At 41.1% G+C, this 24,086-nt stretch overlaps 1 protein-coding gene across 4 annotated transcripts in view; it reads right to left on the bottom strand.

The window, feature by feature from the left end:
* Sos1 (SOS Ras/Rac guanine nucleotide exchange factor 1) overlaps positions 1 to 23,884 on the bottom strand; it is an 85,042-nt gene extending 61,158 nt beyond the window's left edge. For all 4 annotated transcript variants that reach the window (XM_087907320.1, XM_087907322.1, XM_087907321.1 and 1 more), the window contains exon 1: positions 23,552 to 23,884. In XM_087907320.1, coding sequence (XP_087763446.1) covers positions 23,552 to 23,638 — 87 coding nt within the window. In that variant the 5' untranslated portion in view covers positions 23,639 to 23,884. The remainder of the gene's footprint in view (positions 1 to 23,551) is intronic.
* Between the last annotated feature and the right edge of the window lie 202 nt (positions 23,885 to 24,086).

Raw genomic sequence — 24,086 nt, 5'->3', positions numbered from 1 at the left:
CCATGGCTTGTTTCTAGCCAGCTTTTCTAAATTAAATTATCCATCTCTCTTAAACTAAGTTTTGCCTCTGAGCTTTTAACCTTTCTTTATTCTATACATCTTTTTTCCTTCTTACTTCATGGCTAAGTGGCTGGCCCTTGGCATCCTTCTCTCCTTCTCCTTTTCTTGCTCCTCCCTCTTCTTTCTTCCCCTATTTATTCTCTCTGCCTAGCAGCCTTACATATTTCTCCCTTCTGCCCAGCTATTGGCTGTCCAGCTCTTTATTAGATCAATAAGGTGCTTTAGGCAGGCAAAGTAACACAGCTTTACAGAGTTAAACAAATGCAACATAAAAGAATGCAACACATCTGTGCATCATTAAACAAACATTCCACAGCATAAAAGAATGTAATACATCTTAAACTAATATTCCACAGCAGTATACTAATGATGATATTCTAAACAATGTGTATTAGAAGTACATATACATACATCCACTTCACATAATTTTTAAAGGTAAATATTTGAAGGCAAATGATATTCTATCAACTCAGAGCTGCAAGAGGGGATACTTAAAATCAGAGTGATTTTACAGGTGAAGAAATAGCCCTGGAAGCTGAAACTGTTTGTCTACATACTTTTACCCAAATTCAATATATTAACTGCCATTCTAATTACAATTTGTTTACTCGTTTTTCTTACTTTATTAGATGACTATACACAGCTAAAATAATGGAGAGTTGGGGATTCAGGGTGTTGTAGGGAAGCCGCTAGTTGTGTGCTGCAGCTCCTTTAAGAGAGGTTTTCCTGATTCAGCAGTAGCAGAAAAAAAGCTATGCCATTTTGAAATGCTGGATTTCTGGGCTGTGCTGCCAGCGCAACCTCTGGCTCTTTCAGGAGAACAAGCATTTGGATGGGATTTTGAGCAGTATGCTGTGGCTTGCTTGATGGCAATGTAGACCAGCTGTGTGCCTGGAAGTGGGGCAGTGTGCATGGCTCTCAGATGCAGTGAGCGGCTCCACCATGCTGGACTATGTGGAACAAGCAGAAAGTATCATATACCCTAGTAATGCTGCAGTTTAAGTTTTTAAGAAGCACTTAGCATTTTAAGAAGCACTTCTGGTCAGTAAAGAAACACAGATGCACAATAAGACAGATTCAGACATAAAAGACCTCTAAATGAGACACAGTGTTTAAAAAATGTGCATAGGCTTGGGAGAGAGAAGATAAAGAGTATAGGATAAATGGTTTATAAAAAAGTCTTTAGATAGACAGAGTACAGACAGTCACAGATTAAAGGAGTAAAGATAATAAAATAAATATTGAAATGTATTAGAGTAAGAAAAAATAAGCCATGTAAAGATGGAAAATTCACAAAGGGTCTGGATTATGTGAATTACTGTGTTTTCTTTAAATTTTTTGACTGTGAAGGAGCTAAGTACAGAGAGACATTTCATTGTATGGGCTGCTAAACTAAACCAACATATATGTTTTAAAGGTTTCTTGACTTCAAAGTTTGAGTCTAAGGAGATGTTGTTTAGAAAAGAGGTTCTTCTTTTGTTTCCAAAGAGGATAAGAACCTGTGCAATACTTCCAGATTAATGTGGTTTGATGGACCAAGACCCCCTGAAAGATCACCTTGAACACCACTCAAAAAAATTTCTTCACCCAATAAACAGCATGAAGAAGTATGGAGAAAACTACGCCCATATTCCAAATTTTGTTTATAAATGTTTGTTTACATATAAAGGGGGATATACTATAGAGATTTGCATTGGTATAGATTTTGTTTATTGTACAAATTCAAGGTCAATTTTGTTATATGTATATTTCTGCTCTTTATGAAAGCATTGTTGTACAGTTCATTTAAAAGTGTAATGTATAATTAAGAAATATAGGTTAATAGATAATCATCTATAATAGTCAAGCTTGTAGTCATGTTAGATTTTCTAGAGGTACAGATTTATTTCAGATGGATAGGCATTCTTCAAACTTTTCAAAGACTACAGAATATGGCATTTAAAATGTCTAAGAACTTGGGACTTTTCATGACAGTGAGACACATATGCTCCTGGCAGCACCAATCTACTTCAAGAGGATGATGGGCATCAAAGAGGCTCCTTATGGAGTTTGCTAGCCATTTGGGCAAGAAACTGCTCTTGCCCGGACTGCTTGATACTATGTTGTATGAACTGGATATGCAGGACCCACAGAGAAATGACTGCCGAACTTGCCTAAAGGTAAGACAATCCTTTGGGGTTCCTGCTTCATCAAAGAGTCTGCTAGAAATTCTGCAGGACACAGAAGAAAGTGACTGACAAATTGCCAATATAGGTGGAACTGTCTTTGAAATTTCCTGCTTCATGGAAAAATCTGCTGGATACTATGGGCCTGTAGACTGAAGATGGATGCCCCAATAATACAGAAGAACTTCAGGTGACTGTCCAGGCAGTGAGATGTCTCTGTCATTTCTAGAGTTTTGGAAGTTGCTTACAATGCACTTCCTGTTTACTTAAGTAATAGTATATCTTTCTGGAGTCTTTGATGGATTTGAAGAATTCATAGTTATAGTTTTCCTTAGTTATGATAAAAGATAAAATAGATAAATACTGTAACTGTAATTTTTGCTTGATACTTGTTATATGCAATTTTACTATGTTAAAGTTAAAACCTTTCTTTTTATTTAAACAGAAAAGGGGAGGTGATGTGGGATTTCCCTCTGTATGCTATGATTACCATTAGTGAATAAAGACACTGCTTTGGACCTATAGCAGGGCAGAACTTAGATAGCTGGGAAAAACTAAATGGAATGCTAGGAGAAAGGAGGCAGAGTCAGGAGAAGCCATGCAGCCCTGCTGGAGGCAGATGCTGGAACTTTAGCTGGTAAGCCACAGCCACATGGCACTATACAGATAAATAGAAATGGGTTAAATTAATATGTAAGAGTTAGCCAATAAAAAACTAAGCTAATGGGCCAAGCAGTGATTTAATTAACATAGTTTCTGTGTGATTATTTTGGGGTTAAGCAGTGGGAACCAACAAGTGGCCTTCTTCCAACATCAGGGTTTTAAATTCACTCCTTTCCATTCACCAACACTTTCTGACCAACGTGTGTGGGTATTATGATACAGTCATTCTTCATTACACTTAGTTATTGCCCCTTTTAAAACTCTGGGGACGTATTTTATTTCTGTATACTGAATTGCCATGCCTTGACAGCTCAAACTGTCTTTCAGAGATCCTCTATACCCTCAATGGGTCATTTGCTAGCAGTGAATCCTAACATCACTTGGAGCGATGCTTCTAAGTGCTATCAGCCAAGTTCCTTTCTGAAGGTTATTAATGAGGGGGCTGAGACTCATAGTGTTTGTTGTGCAAACATGTAACCAAGTTTGGATGCCAAGTGCCCATCGAAAATCAAAACTGCCAGGTATGATATATATCAGTAATCCCAGTACTGAGGAGATAAAGACAGTAGGACCACATATCTATCCCGTTAGTGAGCTGCAGGTTCAGTGAGACCCTGTCTTAAAACACAAGGTGGATCCAGTTATCAAGATGCATGCCTTTATTCTGAGAACATGGGATGGAGAAGCAAGCTGATCTCTGAGCTCAAGGCCAGCCTGGTATACACAGAGAATTCCAGGCCAGCCAGGCTAGTTTAGGGTGAAACCCTGGTATTTGGGGGAGGGAGGGAAGAGGAGTGGGCAGAAAAGCTATTGAGGAAAGCATCCTCCACGTGTATGTGCATACATGTGCACACCAAACTATACACATGTACCTCAACCCCAGCATACAATCAACATTAGTGATACCATCTATTCTAGGCTCTCTGGTTTCTATTACTTTTCTGTTTCCTTGCAGTGCTCCGTGTCTTCCATCACCTCTTAAATGTGTGTTGCCTCATGCTATTCTCCTAAGTAATATCATAGTTACATTTTGAACTATGACCTGGGCAACTTCAAGACTATCCCTACTCTCCTTATTTTGAAACCCATGTCTCCAGTTATCAATAGCTCCATTACTCAACAAGCATATCACATTTAACACTAAAGACTTTGTCACAACAAAAACTAAACAGATATATGGTATTTTCAAAGGTGTGTGTGTGTGTGTGTGTGTGTGTGTGTGTGTGTGAAACAGTATATATGGCTCTAGATGTACTAAGATGTAATTCTCAAAAAAAGTACCTAAAATTATGGAACACATATTTATTATTCAAGGTCTCCATATCAAACATACTAAGGCTGGAAATTTACAAAACCACCAACATTTTACAGCTGAAGAGGTGATTCAGTTGTAAGAGCACTGGCTGCTTTTCCAGAGGACCCAGGTTCAACTCAGCACTGAAAGCAGGGGTCACAATCATCTGTGACTCCAGTTCCAGGGAATATGATGCCCGATTCTGGCCTCCGCAGGCAAGCATTTGGAATGTACATACACACACACACACACACACACACACACACACACACACACAATTATATAAATCTAAAAAAAGTGAAAAAAAGAAAATCCACCATCTGTTAGAACTAAAAGAGGTTTTAAAGGTCATTTAAATCAGTCCCTCCACCTGTTAGATGAGACAAAGACTGCAACAATCCCATAGCTAATAGTAATAAATACTAACAACTGAACCTGTGCCTTTTGGTGTCTAATATAGCCCTTTCAAAATCTCTCACTTTCTAACTAGAGAGAGAGGGTACAGTATCCCAGAAAACCTACAAAGACAAAGAGTGAGTACCATGGATATAGTTATTATATCCCTGTAAATAAAACTTGGCTAGAAGCATGTTGTGGTCTGAAAGAAAACAAGCCCACAGGGAGTAGCACTATTAGGATGTGTGACCATGTTGGAGGAAAGGAAATGTGTCACTGTAGGGGTGGGATTTGAGGTCTACACTCAAGCTATGCCCAATGACACAGTTCACTTCCTGTTGCCTGTGGACCAAGATGTAGAATTCACAAATCTTCTGCAGCACCATGTCTGCCTGCGTGCCACCATGTCCCATCATGATGATAATGGACTAATTCTCTGAAACTGTAAGTTGCCCAATTAAATATTTTTCTTTTTAAGAGTTGCCATGGTCGTGGTGTCTCTTCACAGCAACAGAAACCCTAAGAAACATGTTGTCCTGCTTTAATTAGCTTTGGCAGATCTTTTCATATGACAAGGTAAAATGGTCACTGATTCTTCCAGGATTCAATGACTATAAATTTGTCTCTTATAAAGACTCACTTATCGTGGTCTCATTCACTACACGGCCAAAGATAACCCTATATTTCTGACCTTCCTGCTCTTACCTCCTCAGTATTAGATTACAGGTATGTGTGTGGTGCTGGGGATCAAACCCAGAGCTTCATGCATGCTAGGCAGACACTCATACCAACTAAGCTACATCTCAAATATTATACATACTGTCTGTTAAGTGCTAGCCATACAGGAATGAGTCAAACACAGTAATTGTTTACATTACTGACTTTATATTCTGATGTGTATGAACCCCTACTCCAGATACTACAGTTTGAGCTCTAATAATGAGTTACAATTGCATGTTCTTCTATCAGTCTAATTGGATAATGCTCCAATCAGGCAAGGTCTTGTTCATCTATTTATAGATTCATTTTCTCCTTCCTTTTTACTCCAAGCCTCTGGCATTCAGGGAATAGTTGAATACTCTTGTTTTGTAGAGGTGAAGGCATAAAATGTTTGTGTGCCAATAAGGCTAGGAGCTTGGCTGATTCCAGGAGCATGCCTCCAAGCAGAAACTATTCTACCTATACTATCAGTTTAAACTAAGACAGACATTTATTGTGCAGAATCAAATTCATTAAATACAGCCACACCAGAGAAACGCAATGACTAAAAACAATAACTGGATAACTAAATTCTCATATATTCAAATGCTGGTTAAATCTGGTGTTTTGTGTAAAAATTTCAGGATTCAAGTTTGACAATTTCATTTACTGATGGTTACTAAAAGCTGAATAAAATCTATTAGGTAAATAAATCAAACAGAGAATTACTTTACTTACAGAAAATGAAGTGTATTTCTAAGTTTCTGGACACCAATCTTTATCATCTACTCTCTCAAATCAGGTTCACAAAATTCATTTACACAAGAAACTAACAAATTGTTTTATATCCTCAAAAGAACAAACATTTCAAGTTCTCTGAAAACATGGTTAAATGTCAAGCAAAAACAAATATTTCTAAGAAATACATGATACACATTTTTTTTAAATGTGTACCAGTGTTTTGCCTATGTGTACCACATATGTGCTTGGTGCCTATGATGGCCAGAAGTGGGCATTGGATCCCCTGGAACTGGAGTTACAGACCATTGTAAGACGCCATGTGTGTGCTAGAAACACAAACCAGGTCCTCTGCTGTAGCAGCAAATGCTCTTAACTGCTGAGCCATCTCTCAACCTCAGTAATAGACTCCTCCTTTTTAAAAAAGAAAATACTAAAGAATCAATGATAGACACGAATAGAAATTTTAATCGACATGACATCGATTCCTTTGTTAAGATATAATCACCACATACTATCAAAGATGCCACCTCTGAGATTTTAAACTACCCAAAGGACTAACTTCTATCCTGATGGTTCACTTTATCTGCAGTAAATCCTAGCACATTATTATAACTAGTTCTGTTTGAATTTCTGTCTGATATAAGGACACTCAGAAACCCTAGGTAAACCACCAGAAAGCACTGTTTTGAATTCTGATGAACCTTTAATAGCTCTTCTGGCTAATTTCTCTCACAAAGATTTGAAAGGCTTTAGATTGTATTCTATCATGTCTTAAGCTCAGATCTTCTCTCACACATCCCTTCATGGTGCTATGTATGCACATAAAGAAGCCAGATGAGGACACTGGTGTGTCACTTTACAGTCTTCAGACAAGGTCTCTTCTTAAACTGGAAGGAAGCTCACCATTTGGACTAACATGGCTGTCTGCGACTCTAGAGAGCCACCTGTCTCAGCTCCCCAGTGCAGGATACAGGTATCCACAGTCATGCCTGGTTTTGGTTTTGGCTTTAATGTGGGTTCTGGTAGTTGCAAGTCCTAATGGTTGCAGAGCAAGTACTCTTACCTACTGAACCACCTTCTCAGCCTTTAGTATAATGAGAGAATCTGAAATGAGGCTGGTATTTTCAAAACCTTTGCCATAAGAGCAAATAATAAAGACTTGATTATTCAAATCTGTGTTATGGTTGTTAAGTCATAGTTGATGCTTCAGATATTTCCCTCACCTCACTCTAGGGTTAGTTTAAAAGGCAAGAGGGGCTAAGGAGAGGGCTCAGCAAGTAGAAGCGCTTGCTTCCCAAGTTCATGTATAAGCTTTGGTTACTGGCAGGGGTGAGGGTATAAAGATGAATTAAGGACATACCACCACTGTCCTACTACCAGACACAATCATATAAGCCTGGGTGCTGCTGCTACAGAACCTTGGAGTACAAGACGTTCCAGCAGACAGAACCCAGCCTTTTGGAAACAAAAGACCAACAAAGCACTGGAAACCACCATGAAGATGCTGCAGCCCAATTAGATATCAGCCAAGGACCTAGTCATCTTCTTGTGAGATATCCAGGTATCCACAGTGACAGTCACCCAGATCCTGAAGGGACAGGTAGGTAGGTGGTCATCTAAGACCTGACACATCCCTTATGGGGCTTTGTTTAAGGCATACCACATAGACAGACAGGGCCCCAGAGACCAGGCACAGCCACAGCTTTCCTCTGAGGAGTCAAGACAGGGTTTCTTTGTTTAACAGTCCTGGCTGTTCTGGAACTCACTTTGTAGACCAGGCTGGCCTTGAACTCAGAGATCCACCTGTCTCTGCCTCCCAAGTGCTGGGATTAAAGGCATGTGCCACCACTGTCTGGTGAAATATGGAATCATTTTAAGACCAAGTCAAGGGCTGGAGAAATGGCTCAGCAGTTAAGATCACTTGCTGTTCTTTAGGAAGTTCAATTCTCAGCATCACACAGGATAGCTCACTTGTAATTTCAGGTTAGTCAGCCCTCTTTCCTGGCCTCTGTGGGCACTCACACATATGTGGTATATAAAAGTAAAAATAAAATTAATCTTAAAAAAAAAACCTTTAAACTGGGCATGGTAGCACATGCCTTTAATCCCAGCATTAGGGAGGCAGAGCAGGTAGATCTCTGTGAGTTCAAGGCCAGCCAGGTTTATAGAGTGAGTTAAAGGATAGCCAGAGCTGTTACACAGAGAAACCCAGTCTCAAAACAAAACAAATAAACAACAACAACAAACCTCTAAAGCAAAAAAACTGTAACTATTCAAAATACAATAGCTTTATACAAGGCTGAAGTAAATGATACTCAAAACAATCTTGATATTGGACTTTCCACTTTCCAAAACTGAGTATTGCTATTGTTCATTTAAATACAAAAACAAAAAAACACTGAATTACATTGAAAATGACTGTGGTACTAATTCCTCACCCTGAAAAAAATTAAATATACATAAAATTTTTTCTGTCTGATCTGTACATTATAATAACCAAATATCCCTAATTAAGGAGGAATTCTTCCTTATGGGAGGATTCATAATAAATGAAGAAAGATAAAAATTGCAACTTGGAACAAATAAATTAGCTAATATTCATTAGTACATGAAACCATTATGTGAAAAGCTGATCTTTATAAAGGACAATTAGCCTCCGAATCCTCTGGTCCTTTGTGAATGGTATCACTAGGTGCGGTGCAGTGCCACCCGAGAGACAGACTGCTTAAGTATTTAGCTTTGATAAGCAAACGTTTAGAGATCTATGGAGAAAGCATAAACGGTGGTGAGGAGATGGCTCAATGGATAGTGAACTGATCCCCAGCACCCATGAAATACTGGGCAGGCAAAGTAACCAGCCGTAGCCTCAGCACTCGGAGGGCAGGTGATCCGTGGGCAAGCTAGCCAGCTAGATGACAGTTTCAGAGAGACCTGCCTCAAGAAATAAAATGAGCATGGTCAAGGAAGACACCTGACACCAACCGGATCTGACCATCACACATGTCCACCCAAACAAAAGTAAACAAACATCGGATAGTAAAACAAATTATGAAGTTACCTTTACAACTTGAGGCAGAAGAGAAGTTATCTTAAAGACACTGAAGCGAGGCTGGAGGCATAAATGCATGACTGGCAGACTTGGGAAGAGGAAGCATTCCCTACGTGTGGCAGTCGGTACTGTACAGCTCACTAGATCTGGACTTAGATCTTGTTAACTATCAGAATTAGAAGATCATGTGATATCGGGGTAGGAGGGTTTCTCGCAGTAATTTTTAAGATTCTGGTTTTACTTTAGATATAGTTGAATAAATCAAAAAATCCAAGAAATAATTAAAAGATTTCATATGAAATTGCTCATCTTGCCCGCTAGCCCTAGACAACCATGGCAGGCAAGAGATTCTGCCCCTCACCAGCTGTAGCACTTGGGAAAGGCTCTGCACCTCACCTGGGCAACACCGTAGAGCAGGCCCTGGTGGTGTAGGTGTAGGTGAGACAGCCTGCCCCTTGCTGCTTACTGCACAGGGTAAGCTGCAGGGGTGGGGGTGCTGAAGAGCTCACCATGGTGGTAGGGATGAGGGAGAGCTAATGGGCTGACCAACCCAGCAATCAATCACCCAGGCCCAGAAGCAGAGCCGTCAGCTGTCTCATCCCGTCATCCACCCTTCTAGCCTGGAGCACGTGAAGGGGCCGGTCCTGCATACACAAAGCTTCAGGATCTCCATGACACAGGACAACAAGAGGATATTCTTGTTGTGTCAATATGTGAGGGCTTGTGTCAATAATGTAGCAGAAACCAGAGGCCTCAAACTAGACTAATGGCTCTTTGCAATGAACACTTACAAGTTAAAAACGCATGAACCAAAGGGTTTACTGTGTGACTCACTGTGTCAAACTACAGCTTCCATGACGAGACTTTTCTTATCTTTTTGTTTTCTTTTTAAATTTCATTGTTTTATCTTAAGAAGGAGATTGCAAGGACAGAGGGTAGATATGAATGGATGAGGAGATGAGTGGAATCAAGATGCATGATGTGAAATCCACAAAAATCAATAAAAAGTTAAAGGAAAAAAAAGAAATTACTCGTCTTGATTCTGAAAACAAACCAGGAGCACCAACAACAACCAAGAAAATCTGAACATACAAAACATATAAGTCAGTGAATAACATTGGGAACCCATCACAAAAGACACTGCACAGGAAAACTCAGCCAAGCAATCAGAGTAATCTGCTTTAAAGAAAACAGAATGAGGAGACAATAAATAAAATAGAAAAGAAAAATTTTTAATGCTGGGAGTTTTAAAGCTGGGAGTGGTCGTTCATGCCTGTAATCACAGCACTCAGGAAGTGAAGGCAAGAGAACCGCTTCACATTCAAGCCCAGCCTGTATTATATAAGTAGGTTAGGGCCAGCTTGGGCTATGAGTGAAACCATCTTCAAAACTACATGCAGGGACTCAACAATCAAAAGCACTTGCTGCTCTTGCAGAGGACCCAGGTTCAATTCCCAGCACCCACTTGGAGTTACAATCAATGTAACTCCAGTTCTGGGGGATCAGAACCCTCTGACCTCAGTTATATGAGAACTTGTCTCTAAATAAAATAAATGACCTTTAAAATCTGTGTTCGGCACACAAATATTAATTTTATTATTCTTTAAACCAACTCATACGTTCTATTCACTGTTTGGATATTGACTTCAAACCTCTAAAAAATTAAGAAAGGGGCCAGAGAGATGGCCTGCAGCTAGGAGCACGTGTCCTTGCAGAGGACCCAGGTGCAGGGGATCTGGTGCCACCTTCTGGCGTATGCAGGAAAAATGCATAAAATAAAACAAATCCTTTTTGAAAACTAAGTGAGTCCCAGCAGGATGTGGCAGCACAGGTTTATAATCCAGATATATGGGAGGCGGAGGCTGAAGTATCAGGTGTTCAGGGTCAACCTTGGCTACATTCTGTCTTAAAAATAAAAACAAAGAGGCCTGTGAGATGCCTTAGCAGGTGTCTTATTTAGGGTTTCATTGCTGTGAAGGGACACCATGACTACAGCAAATCTTATAAAGGAAAACATTTAACTGGGGCTCAGAGTTCAGTTCAGAGGTTTAGTCCATTACCACCATGGCAGGAAACATGATGGCAAACAGGGAGGTGCTGGAGAGCAGCCGAGAGTTCTATGTCTGGATCCACAGGCAGCAGGAAGAGATTGAGACAAACTGGCCAGGCTTGAGCATACCTCAAAGTCCACCCCCAATGACATACCTCCTCTAACAAGACCACACTTCCCCCAACAAGGCTGTATCTCCCAATAGTGCCACTCCCTATGGGCCTATTGGAGTCATTTTTATTGTAGCTCTGTAGGATCTGGAGCTCAAGGCCAGTCCCGGCTATACAATGAGACCTTGTCTTTGAAATACTGATATAATACAGAGTGGGTAGTCTGAGGCAGGAGTGCATCTTTTACCTCTGTGGTACTTTGATCACCACTAGATTCGTTTGGCAGTCCTAGCAAAGGTGGTGTACATGAAAATGAGACCTACCCTCACTCCCCAAGGGCAGGCTTTGGTCCACATAGTGAGCCCCTGTCTCAAACAAGCAAACAACATCCAGAAAGGATAAAATGGCACTGTCTACGCTGCTCGTCCTTTTCAGAGCCTTGGGAGCAGCTCTTTAACACAATCAAAGCACTATGTCCGACACCAAACCCGAATGACTGAAAATTTGGCTAACCTAGGGCACCAGGGTTTATCTTAACAACATAAGAAGATGTTATGGAGTATAAAAGAAAAAAATGGATTGGAATAAACTTTGTTAATATAGTCTACTCTAAGAAATAATCACGGGGCTGGGCGGTGGTGGTGCACACCTTTAATCCCAGCACTCAGGAGGCAGAGGCAGGTGGATCTCTGTGAGTTCGAGCCTGGTCTACAAGAGCTAGTTCCAGGACAGGCTCTAAAGCAACACAGAGAAACTCTGTCTAAAAAAACAAAAATTAAACAAAAAAAAAAGAAAGAAAAAAAGAAAAAAAAAGAAAAGAAAGAAAAAAAAAGAAATGATCATGGTCATTCCTTTGTATTCACCCATCTGTTGAGTTGTGGATATGAGAGAGAAGTATATTATATGTGAATATGCATTATCAAGTCAGCACATGCATTCTGCATCATTAAATTAAAATACTTAAAAAAAATGGAGACACTCTTTCTACATAGCCCTGGCTGTGTATTTGAAATGTAATTTGTAGTCCTCACTTAAGCAGCAAATTTGCATTAATTATTAAGCAATACTTTAAATAAATACTTTTAAAAATAATCTACAATAAAATAGTGTTGAGTAAATATTTGCTTATATTCAAAAATTTGGAATTTCCTGTCACCATCAGAAAGATTTTTGTAAAGATATAGAACCTTTATTCAGTGTATGTGTGTTATAATATACACAGTATCTATACCTAAAGAGAACATGCTTTCCCCACTGTGTTTAAAAAATCTTGGTCATTTCAGGATGTAAATGTGATTATATGGCAAAATAAGAATGAAAGGATAGATTTTCTTCCAGAGCTTTAACTGATTGCTCCCATAAAAGTTAAAGACAAACAGCTGGCCAATTAAATTCTGACTAAGAGCATAGTTGATTTCACTTCAATGAAACTAGAAGAGAAAAACCATACTAAACTATTGTCCATGCCTTTGAGGTCTTTTTCTTATTTTGAAGTTTGTCTTGGTTTCTCATTGCTTGATGTTGAAATTACGAACAGTATGTGAGGTTTTAGAAACCTACGACCAGACTCCCTGGATGACTTCACTGGAGTTGAGCACTGGTGGGTAAGCGAGCTCTGTGTATTATAATATACTCTGTTTGCTAAGAAGCACTGTGTTACATAATAGCTAAATAGAATCAGTGTTTTAGTTGGTGTTTCAATTATCCTATCATAATTCTTTCTAAGAACCAGGTTTATAGCTGTATCTTTTAAATTGTATTTATTATTGTTTGTGTGTGTGATGTGGGTTGGGTTGGGGTGGGGTGTGTGTGTGTGTGTGTGATGTGGGTTGAGGTGTATTCAAGACTGCTGTTATTGCATGTAGGTGTTACCATACCCAGTTACACCATTACTTTTTAGAGTCACATCAATCAAAAATATATAGTACATTTTATCTATTTTGTGTGCACATGTGGGAGGGGTGCATGTTCATGTGCCACAGGCAAAATAGCTCAGTAGGAGGGTACTGGACAGATGCACAAGCCTGACTGGAACCCACATAAAGGTGAACGACAGAAGTGGCTCCACTAAGTTGTCTTAGACATACAAGCTGTGGTACACCCCCGACCCATGACCCACCCATAATGCACACACAATAATACATAAATAAAAATTAAATCTTAACTGTGAAATAACACATTTTTAAAAGAACATAATTAGGACTGGAGAAATGGCTCAGTGGTTAAGAGCACTGGCTGATCTCCCAGAGAACCCAGGTTCAATTCCCAGCACCCACATGACAGCTCACAACTGTCTGTAACTCCAGTTCCAGGGGATCTGACACCTCACACAGACACACACATAGGGACAACACCAATGCACATGAAATAAAAACAAATTTTAAAAAAACTTAAAAAAAAAACAATTTAACTAAAAGCTTGTTAACTCTTTTTTTCCCAACATAACATTTTTATTGATTATCTGGAAATTTCACATCATGCACCTCGATCACATTCACTTCCCAGTCCTTCCTTGTCTGCACCCCCACCCTTGTGACCTCATCCTCAAAAAAAAAGTTAAAAAAAAGAATAAAAAATAAGAAAAAAAGTTCAATTTGTGTTGCCTTACTCACTGAAGCATGAACAAACTCCCAGTGAGCAGCTCCTTAAACAGAACTGAACCCTTCCCTCCTGCACCCCCTCCAGAATCGATGAACTGTAGAGAACCACACTTCAGCACCCATCACACTTTTTAAGACTTCTCTTTGATGGCTTCCTGTCTATGCAGTTACTTTGAGGGGAGGTTGGGAGGTAACGTTTGTTACAGAAGCATTCCATGTCCCTCCCTCACAGCAAAAGTAGCCTCCTAGTTCTTCACGGTCAGTGGGAACATGGATCATGTCACTTCTGGTGACAGCACAGACCACAAAAACAGCCCCTGGCCGCAGTAGGACCACAGACCAGCCCAGACCATGGACACCAACACGGCCTCAAGGTGGCAGCGTAGATACTCACCTGCAGACACGACTTGAGTCTGCAGCACTGACCACAGACATCCAACATGGGCCATGGACATTAGCACAGACCACAGCCACAGTAGGACCATGGGCCCACACATGACCCTCAGTGGCAGCATGGACCCAGACATCACCATGGCCTCAGGTGGCAGCATAGGCCACTCTGAATATGGCTCCCAGTAGCAGCACACCCCACAAAGAAACTTTCTTACTCTTAGAAGAACAGGAGGCATAGTTTCAAACAGTTTTGCAAGATGGACCATATTTTCCCCATTGCACAAATAATAAAAACTATATGCAGGCCATTCTTACATATGTAAGTTAAAACATGACTTAAAACCTACTTCTTTAATTTGACAGCAATGTGACTCTGGACGATAGATATATTTACTTGCTACTTTATAAAATAGGGATAAGGCACTGGAGAGATGGCTCAGAGGCTAAGAGCACTGGCTGTTTTTCCCGACCCTTGTTCAATAAACAGTACCCACATGGCAGCTCACAATTGTCTGTAACTCCAGCTCCAGGGAGCCCAACACCCTCACACAGACACACACACATACAGGCAAAACACCAATGTACATAAAATAAAAATCATTTAAAATTTAAAAATAATAAAATGAAATAGGGATATTACCTACTTTAACACTGGGCATGGTGCCAGAAACCTGTGACCCAACACTACAGAGATGAAGGTAGAAGGAGCAAGAGTTCAAGGTCATCTTCAGCTACTCACTCAGTTTGAGATCAGCATGGGCTATAAGAGAGTCTGTCTGGAAAATAAACAGGCTACAAAGACTTAATAATTAATGCAAATTTGCTGTTTAAGAGAGGACTATAAATTATGTTTTAAATACACAAACAGCCAGGATCACACAGAGACCTTGTCTTGAAAAAATTAAAATGTTTTAAAAGAAATATAATCAGGGATCACTGATTTTGTGTAATATTTCTGAAAATATTACTGTGTATAAATTTCTAGTAAAAAGTCTTTATGACTTTACTGATAGTGTGTTACTGTAAATTCTGTGACACATAGGAATCCCAGCTGAATAAAGTTCTTACCACACAGAATAAGAGAAAACTAAGTATACAGGACGAAAATACATAATTAGCACAAGAGTGTGTTTCAATAGTATGTGCAGGTGACTTTTGGACCATTAGGCAAACTTTATAAACAGCATTATATGCATCCTGGCAGAATTCTAGAAATCAGTCCTGTTCTTGGTTTCAATTATATTTATCAAGAAATTACAGTTTTTCCAAATGTTGAAACTTCTGACAGAATTTTTGATGGTTTTTAAAAATACATTTAAATTTTTTTGTAGGTTTATTTTATATTATACATATGAGTATTCTGCTTGCCTTTATGTTTGTGTATCACGTGCATGCCTGATATCTGTGGAGGTCAGACAAGGGCATCATATTCCCTGGAAATGGAGTTATGGGTGGTTGTGAGCTGTCATACAGATACTGGGTCTTCTACAAGAGCAGCAAGGACTCTTAACCACTGGGTCATCTCTCCAGCCCTCAAAATACACTTTAAAAGAAAAGAAAGAAAATAAATGGACAGTGGGTTTTAAGACATGAGATTCAAAATACCTTTTTTCTTTTCTTTCTTTGTTTCTTTTTTTTTCTTTTTCTTTTTTTTTTTTTTTTTTTGTTCTTTAGTTTTTCGAGACGGGATTTCCCAGTAGCTATGGAGCCAGTTCTGGAATTCGATCTGCAGATCAGGCTGGCCTCAGACTCAGAGATCCGCCTGCCCCTGCCTCCTGTGCGCTGGGATTAAAGGCGTAAGCCACCACCGCCCGGCTCAGAATAACTTTTTCTATATAGTTTATTATCTAGTGTGGTGTGTGTGTATGTATAAACATACATACCTAGGTGGTGTGCACATGAAGGTCAGAGGACAACTTACAGGAGTTGGTGAGCTCAGATCACCAAGCTTAGTTCTCTGAGACACTGCAGGGGCACGCACACACCTTAATTCCCAGTGCTCAACCCTGTCTCAACAACAAAATTCCATCCTGACTTCCATGAGTGCTGCAGAGCAGGCATACCTACACACACACACACACACACACACACACACACACACACACACGCCTGAGCACACACATGCACGCAAGCATACAACATACACATGCATGCACACATGAATGCGAGCGAGCACGTATGCCTGTGGCACACATGTCTGTGTGCACACACAAATGCAAGCACACACGTGAACACTCAGGCACACACGTATGTTTTTGCGCATGAACATAAACATGTACGCACGTACACACTTACGCACGATGGCACGCACACACACACAAATGTTCTCACATGCACACAAGCAAGCATGTGTGTGCACATAAAATAAAGGAAATAACAGTTTCAACTTGAATTCACAAAAACCTTATAGTTAACCAACACTCAAGAATAAGACTGAATGTGTTCCCTTTAAAATTGGGCAGAGGACAAAGAATGCTTACTCTCATATTGTTCAACATGGTACTAAAGTTCTTGCAATTGGTACAATTCAAGCAAAGTAAATAAAAGAGTTCTGAAAAGGAATGACCAGAAATGCTACTTACAGATAACCCATCTAAGTTATGCTACTTTGCTAGCTGCTGTGACAAAACTCCTAAGAACCACTCAAGGAGGGTCTGTTCCGGCTCACAGAGGGTCAGACACAGCGAAGGCATGCAGCAGGGGCGGGAACACTCAAGTCAACAGTAAAGCCATTTTAGAAAGGACAAAAGATACCAAGGCACATTTTAAAGCCTTTTACTACAACAAAGTTTACAATAAAAATATAAGTGTTTCTCAGAAACAACTGAACAAATTCTACAGCAACCAATATTACCAGAAAACTTAAAAGAACTGGGTATGGAGGGGATGTTAACTATTTTCTCTTATGTGCACCCTAACCTCCAACTCCATCAGGAAATGAACAAATCGGACTTTATGAGGAGCCCCATCTGCCCACTATCCCTGTCTGCCTCAGTGGTAACCAGAAGTCACTCCCAAGCTGTCCTGAGCTAATGAGTTTATCTAGGCATCGCCGAAACTGTTTTCTTTTTAGTTACTGTCCTATCTGTGCTTTTGTAAACTGCAGAGTTAGCTGCATAAAAGCTGAACGTGAACATCTGTAACCCCAATATTTAGGAGGCAAAGGCTGGAGGATCAGGAGTTCAAGGCCAGCCTGGGTTACGTGGCACTGTCTCAACAACAACAAAAGAACATTTGGGCCTGTGAAATGGCTCACCTGGCACCATGCCAGAGTCTGATCCAGGGGATCCACACGACTGAAGGAAAGAACAGATTCATGCAAGTTCTCTAACCTCCACATACATGCATGCACATACACACATGCGTAAACACATAAATGCAATTTTAAAATTTTTAAAGTGGTGGCAGCTTTATTAATAGCTACAAATTTAAAGCATCAGATCCATCCACTAGATAAACAAACTGTGACATAGTCACATGATGGAAAAAAGGACTGAATTCTTAAAGCATAATCTCAAATGCCTCACTAAAAATATACACTACTTGAATCTATTTACATGATGTTCCAAAGCAGATAAGATTAACCTATGGTGGAATGATGGAAGGTTACAGCAGTGGCTGTCTCTGGGACGAGGGACAGGAATTGATTAGAAGGGCATGAAGGGAACTTTAAGAGCCAAGGTAATGTACTATACTTTAGTAGAAACTGTATATATTCATTAAGCAGTACAAATAACATTGTATATTCACTGTATATAAACTTCTCATAAAAAAAACAAAAGGAACTGTAAAAAAGCTACTGATTTCTAGTTACTGACGCAGGTTGAAGCATTTAGAAATAATGTGCTCTTATACCTTCAAGTATAAAATTCATCAAGATATCAGATAAGTGCCCAGTGTGGTGGCATACCCTGATCTCTGTGAATTTGGCACAAGTCTGGTCTACAAAGTGAGTTCCAGGACAACCAGAGCTACATAGAGAAATTCTGTCTTGAAAGGAAAAAAACAATCAGACAGAATAGCTCATTGCTGAGGGAAGGGACTGAAACAGGATGGTTGTTGTAGTGATATTTTGTTTGTGGGGGTTTTTTGTTGTTGTTGTTTTGTTTTTTGGTTATTCAAGACAGAGTTTTTCTGTAGCTTTAGAGCCTGTTATGGAACTAGCTCTTGTGGACCAGGTTGGCCTCAAACTTGCAGAGATCCTCCTGCCTCTGCCTGCCTCTGCCTCCTGAGTGCTGGGACTAAAGGCATGCACCACCACTGCCAGGCTGTTTGTGTTTTAACAAAATAAAGCTTGCCTGAAGATCAGAGTGCAAAGCTAAGCCACTAGAGACCAGGCGGTGGTGTCTCACTCCTTTAATCCCAGTACTTGGGAGTCCCACTAATCCCAGCACTAGGGAGGTGGAAACAGGAAGGGATATGGCTAGGTGGAGAGAGGAATATAAGGTGGGAGAAGACAGGAGATCAGATGCAGTCTGGGGACAGGATTGTCCTTTTGGTCTGAGGACTCGGTAGAGGGAAAAGGTCTCTCTAGTGGCTGGCTGCACTGCTTCTCTGATCTCTCAGCTTTCACCCCTAATATCTGACTCCAAGTTTTTATTAAGAACAATTAGAATTTGTGCTACAGGTTGTCATGAGTCTGAGACCAGCCTGGGCTTTATAGTGAGTTCCAGGCGACACTGTAAGACTGTCTCAAAACCAAACAATAGATTGATGGGAGGTAAGAGTGGATAGGCATGTTGATAAAGCAAACATGGTGAAACAGTAATAGACTCTAAAATGATGGCTATATTGCTATTCTTTGAGAAACAACTATTCAACAATAAGCTGCATATATCTAAGTTGCATAATCTGACAGAAGCTAGCATATACCAACATATGACACCTTCAGCACAATCAAGATAAGTAAACATAAGTCTCTTTGGTTTTGTTATTGTTCCTTCAGATTCTCAAACTCCCTGTGTAGCTAAGAATGACCTTAATTCCTGAACCTTCGACCTTTGCTTCTCATATGCTGTGATGACAGGCATATGTCAGCACACTTAACCTAAAAGTCTGTCATTATAATAACCAATGGTCTTCATTAGTTTGTATTTCTTACAATTTTATGAAAGTACAGCTATATAGAACAGGCTGTTTTTAGTTTGGCTTTGTCGGTTATGAAGTGGGCTAGCACATTGCCATATATATATATCAGTAACCCATATTCCCTTTTATTCCACTATATGGCTATACATATTCATTTCCTTGTTGATTACCATTAGACAAATAAGACATTTGGATAGTTGTTAGGAGCTAAGCAGACCTACCACATATTCCTATGTATGCTCATCTGAACGGAGACTGAACCCAGGATCTCACACACACTGGGTTTGCGCTCTACCACTCTAACACTGTGCTACATCTCCAGTCCTTTTCTTATGTTTTATTGTGAGACAAGGTCTTGAAAAAGTTGTCCATGCTGGCCTTGAATGTCTACTTTTCCTGCATGGATCTCCTGAATTGCTGAAATGACAGGCTTATACTACTGAACCTGACTTGTACTATAAGTCTTTCTATAAACACAGACCTCATCTAGGTTTCTATCTCAGACTTCCAGATTGAATGCATCAGGTATCAAAAACAAGCTGCCAACCAGAGAAATATGCCTAGACAATCCAAAGGGCCTTTAAAATCAACATGTTCCAAATCTTCTCATCCACCTAAAGTCCAGCGACTACCTTTAAGTAAGCCCGAAAAGATTCTTCACACTTCTTTAACATTCTTGCAATCATAAGTGAGGTGCTAAGGCCTGACAGTTCTGCCTTCTCAATACCATTCACATAGCATCCATCCTAATGCAAATACATTTCTTCTTCTAGATGAACTTAGTAAAGCAGGCTTCAGCTTCTCTCTCTTACTTTAGGTCCCATTCCCCCCCTTCCTTGACCAAAGTAAAGTTTCTAAAATTCAAATCAGTGTTACTTCCTACTTAAAACCCCTCATAGGCCAGGTGTGCTAGCCCATACTTGTGACCGCAGCACTAGGACGGTTGACTCAGGACAGCTAAGTTACAAGTTCAAGACTAGTCTGGGCTACAGGATGAGCCTGTCTAAAAAACAAAAACCCTTGCTTAAAAATGAGTTCTTTCTCCAGACATACCCACTGCCACCTTCCACTTAGTCTTTTTTAATTATGCCATTTATCCATAGTGCCAGGGGCAAATACCTGTTCTGAGATAAGCACCATGTCTTTGAGGGATGTGACAGATGTAGTAAGGAAAAACATCGTGGGCCTAATAAAGACTTTCAGGAAAAGTAGCTGTCCCATCTAGAAATACTTTGGTAGGAAATCAAATAGAAAGATCAGGATAGAGCCATCTTATAAATCCCATGCTGAAAACTACATTTTAACTTAAAGGACATCAACAATCCTGAACAAATACATGTTTAACACTTTCAAAGGTATATTATAACTTCTGAAATATATAAAGGCAAGTGGGCTGGGGCAAGGGACTCAGTTGAGAGGCTACCCCAGTAACCCAGGAGAGGAAACTCCAAGCACTTAGGAGAGTAGATTACAAAACCGTGTTAGAGGTTCACAAACATGAGGTTTTGCCTGAAGGTGGGCAGCAATACACAGAGAAGAGGCAGGGATGACCAGCATTTTGAGCCAATCAAGTAAAATTCTAAAGTCATTAACAAAGTTAAAAACTTGTGGTGGGGGGTGAGTTTTATTTTAAGTATCCCCTTATGTACTTGGCAACATTTCCAAATAACTTTAACCACTGGCAAACTAAAAGTAACATATAAAGGCTAAAAATTCCAACTGCCAAACAAAAAGAGGGAAGACAATTTGAAGATTTACTAAGTCACAATGAAGCTTTTTAAAATGTAGCAACGTTTCCAAATAATTTACTTTAACTTCTAGCAAACTCAAAGTAACACACAAAGACACTTGTTCAAAATGAGTCCTAACAGGTGTCAGACACAGCACTGTATGGGAAGTCCAGTAGGGTAAGATAACATTCCTATTCTCTAGCTAGGGACTGAGAACGTGAACCAGTAAATCGGAACTTCAGTTTCACTGCTGAGTTAGGATAGGATGCTAGGAGGAATCAATGGAGCACTATCCAACTCAGCCCTGAAGGTTTGAGAAAAATCTCTGAGGTTGAGTAGTATTAGGCCAGATAAAAGGAACAGCCTGTCCAAAAAGCCTCCGGTAAGAAAAGACATAGTTAAGCATTATACAAGTAGTTTAAAGTCTGAAGAAAGAGTTCAAGATAAGGACACACCCACACAAAATGTCCCAGAACACAGTTACATGAAATACCCAGCACACAGATGATAATTCAGTAATTTTAAGCTAGAAGCATATATTCAGATTATGAGAAATATGTGCAACCTGTCTTAGGTATCTTAAGAGCATTGCAGCTGAGAACTTAAATGAAGGGAAGACTCTGACACCTTAGCGAGAGGCTGTAAACATATCACTTCTGCAGGGAAATCTCTGCTTGAAGTGGAAAACCAACCAACTATGAGGCTCCAGAACATGAACAACACTATGGTAAACTGAAAACACAACCCTTTCTAAAGAAGGCAGCCATTTACAAGTCTAGCAATTTACTGTTGTGTGAAAATGTATGGCAAGACTATCTATAATTAAAGAAAAAATAGGAGTTCAGACCATATGTGATATTTCCCATTTTAAGATACTAATTACATATATTGAAAAACAAAAACATCACAATGCCAGCCAAACAAAATTTGTCTCTGAATAGATTTCAGCAAGGGCCACCCATGTGGCAGGTTAGAGAGGTCTGCCAACGTCTACAATACACTTTCCACCACTTCAAAGGATTCTCGTGTTATTTTGAAGGTTTCCTTAGAATAGGAGCTACATGCTTTTAAGCCAAATACCCCCAAACTGGTAGTATTCTGAGGGCTTTTATACATAGAAATCAACTTTTCTGTCTCATCTTGTCCAGACGCCAAGCTTCTAGCATCACAAGGCACACTTCTACAAGCTAAGTGCAGGTAAAGCCAAAGTCAAAACAGAGTGAGGCCTTATGGAATCATTAATGAACAAAGTATGCACGACAAGGTGGTCTCTTTGATTTTCTTAGAAAACACCACAGCGGTCTGAAAGCAGTTAGGCACGTGAGGGTAAAAACCAGTAACCTAAATCTGAAAAACAAAAGCAGGGTCTTCTTCCAACAAAGCCGTTTCCGCCATAAGATACCAAGAGGGGAAGGAACGAACAGGGTAAAGGAGAAACGAAAAGTCGCTGGTCTTTGAGGAATATGAAACACCTTTCAAAACTCTGGTTTAAAAAAAGAAGAAGAAGAAGGGCTCCTCATAATGGTACAGCAAACTCTCAATTCTCAATAGAAACAAAACTGTATTTTAGCAAAGATAGCACGAAAATTATCTGAGCGACAAGAAATCTAGATTAATACTACTGAAAGAGTAAAGAAATTTTTACAGGTAAGGCAAATAAAAGCAAAAAACAATCTGGTTGTTTTAAAATCCATTCAAACACCGGTTTCAGATGCCTTAGTACAGTATTTACTAAGTCACAGTGTTGCTTTGGAAGCTTTTAAAATGTAACAACATTTCCAAAGATTTAACCACTAGCAAACTAAAAAAGTAACAAACAGAGGCTAAAAATTCAAAAAGCCAAACCAAAGGACAGACGATTCACAATGTTGCTTTAGGAGCTTTTAAAATGTAACAACATTTCTAAATAATTTACTTTAACCTCTGGCAAACTCAAAGTAACAAAGACTGAAAATGCAAAATGCCAGACCAAACAAGGGTTCGAAGATACTTAGACTCCCCAGAAGAACCCATCTGAACACAGTGGCATGGGCATCATGGGGGCTGGAGGGTGTCAAGAGAACGGGGAGTTATGACTGAGGGCGAGCAAAACCAAGCAGGCCGTGCTCTTGCTGGCAGGCTACCTCGCAATTACTTAGGCAAGCACTGTGGCAGGGCACTCTCAAGCCACTAAGGGCGCACTGGACTCCTAAAACGGGAGGCTGACCGCAGCACGCTGAGACTGAGAAGGTAGGCAGTGGCCTTCTTTGACCTCCACGGTAAACCGAGGCTCCCCCAACCGTCGCCTCCGCGCTTGGATTATCCCGGCCAACCCTGCCCGACTGTGTGCGGCCTTCCCACGCACCCAGGGCGAGTGTCAACTGCTGGAGCAGCCGGGCAGGAGAAGCTCGCCGCCTGTGCAGTCCTCCCGGGGACCAGCGACCGGGGAGAACGACGGCGGTGCGCGCCCCGCCTCCCCGCCCTCGGCCGGCCCCGCGCCGACTGCGCCCGGGAAGCGGGTTCGGCGCTCTTACCTTTTTCAGCGCAGGCACCAGCAGCCCCCGCCACTTGGGCGCGTTCTCCTCGCTGAAAAACTCGTAGGGCAGCTGCTGCGCCTGCATGGTGCCCGCGGGGCGCCTCGGGGCTGGCGGAGGGGCGGCGGCTCGCGGCGCGGAGCAGGGCCGCAGCCCGTGCACAGCCCGGCCCCCTCGGGGCGCCGCGCGGCCCGGCTAGCGCTGGCGAGACGGCTGGGGGGCGAGGCCCGCGGCCGGACACCCAACCGACACGCGCGCCGGTCGCCGAGAACCAACGCAGCCCGGCGGTGGCGGCGGCGGCATCCCGCACCACCGCCCCGGGGCAGGCCCCCCGCTCCGCCCCGGGCCGCCCTCCGCCGCCCGCAACCGGGGCTGCGCTCCCCGGCACGGCCTGGGCCGCCGAGAGACGGCGCGTGGAGGGACGCTCGGGTCGGTGGCGCCCGCTCGCCTACGGGGAACTCGAGCGCGAGGCTCGGTGCGTGGCGGAACCCCGGGTCCGGAATCGGGCGGGGGCGGGGAAGAGCCCGAGGTCGCT

Source organism: Myodes glareolus, chromosome 6, assembly GCF_982192425.1.
Source record: "Myodes glareolus chromosome 6, mMyoGla1.1, whole genome shotgun sequence".
Lineage (NCBI taxonomy): Eukaryota > Metazoa > Chordata > Mammalia > Rodentia > Cricetidae > Myodes > Myodes glareolus.
The sequence above is the reverse complement of the archived record's forward strand: the minus strand, read 5'-3'. Positions and strand labels throughout refer to the sequence as shown.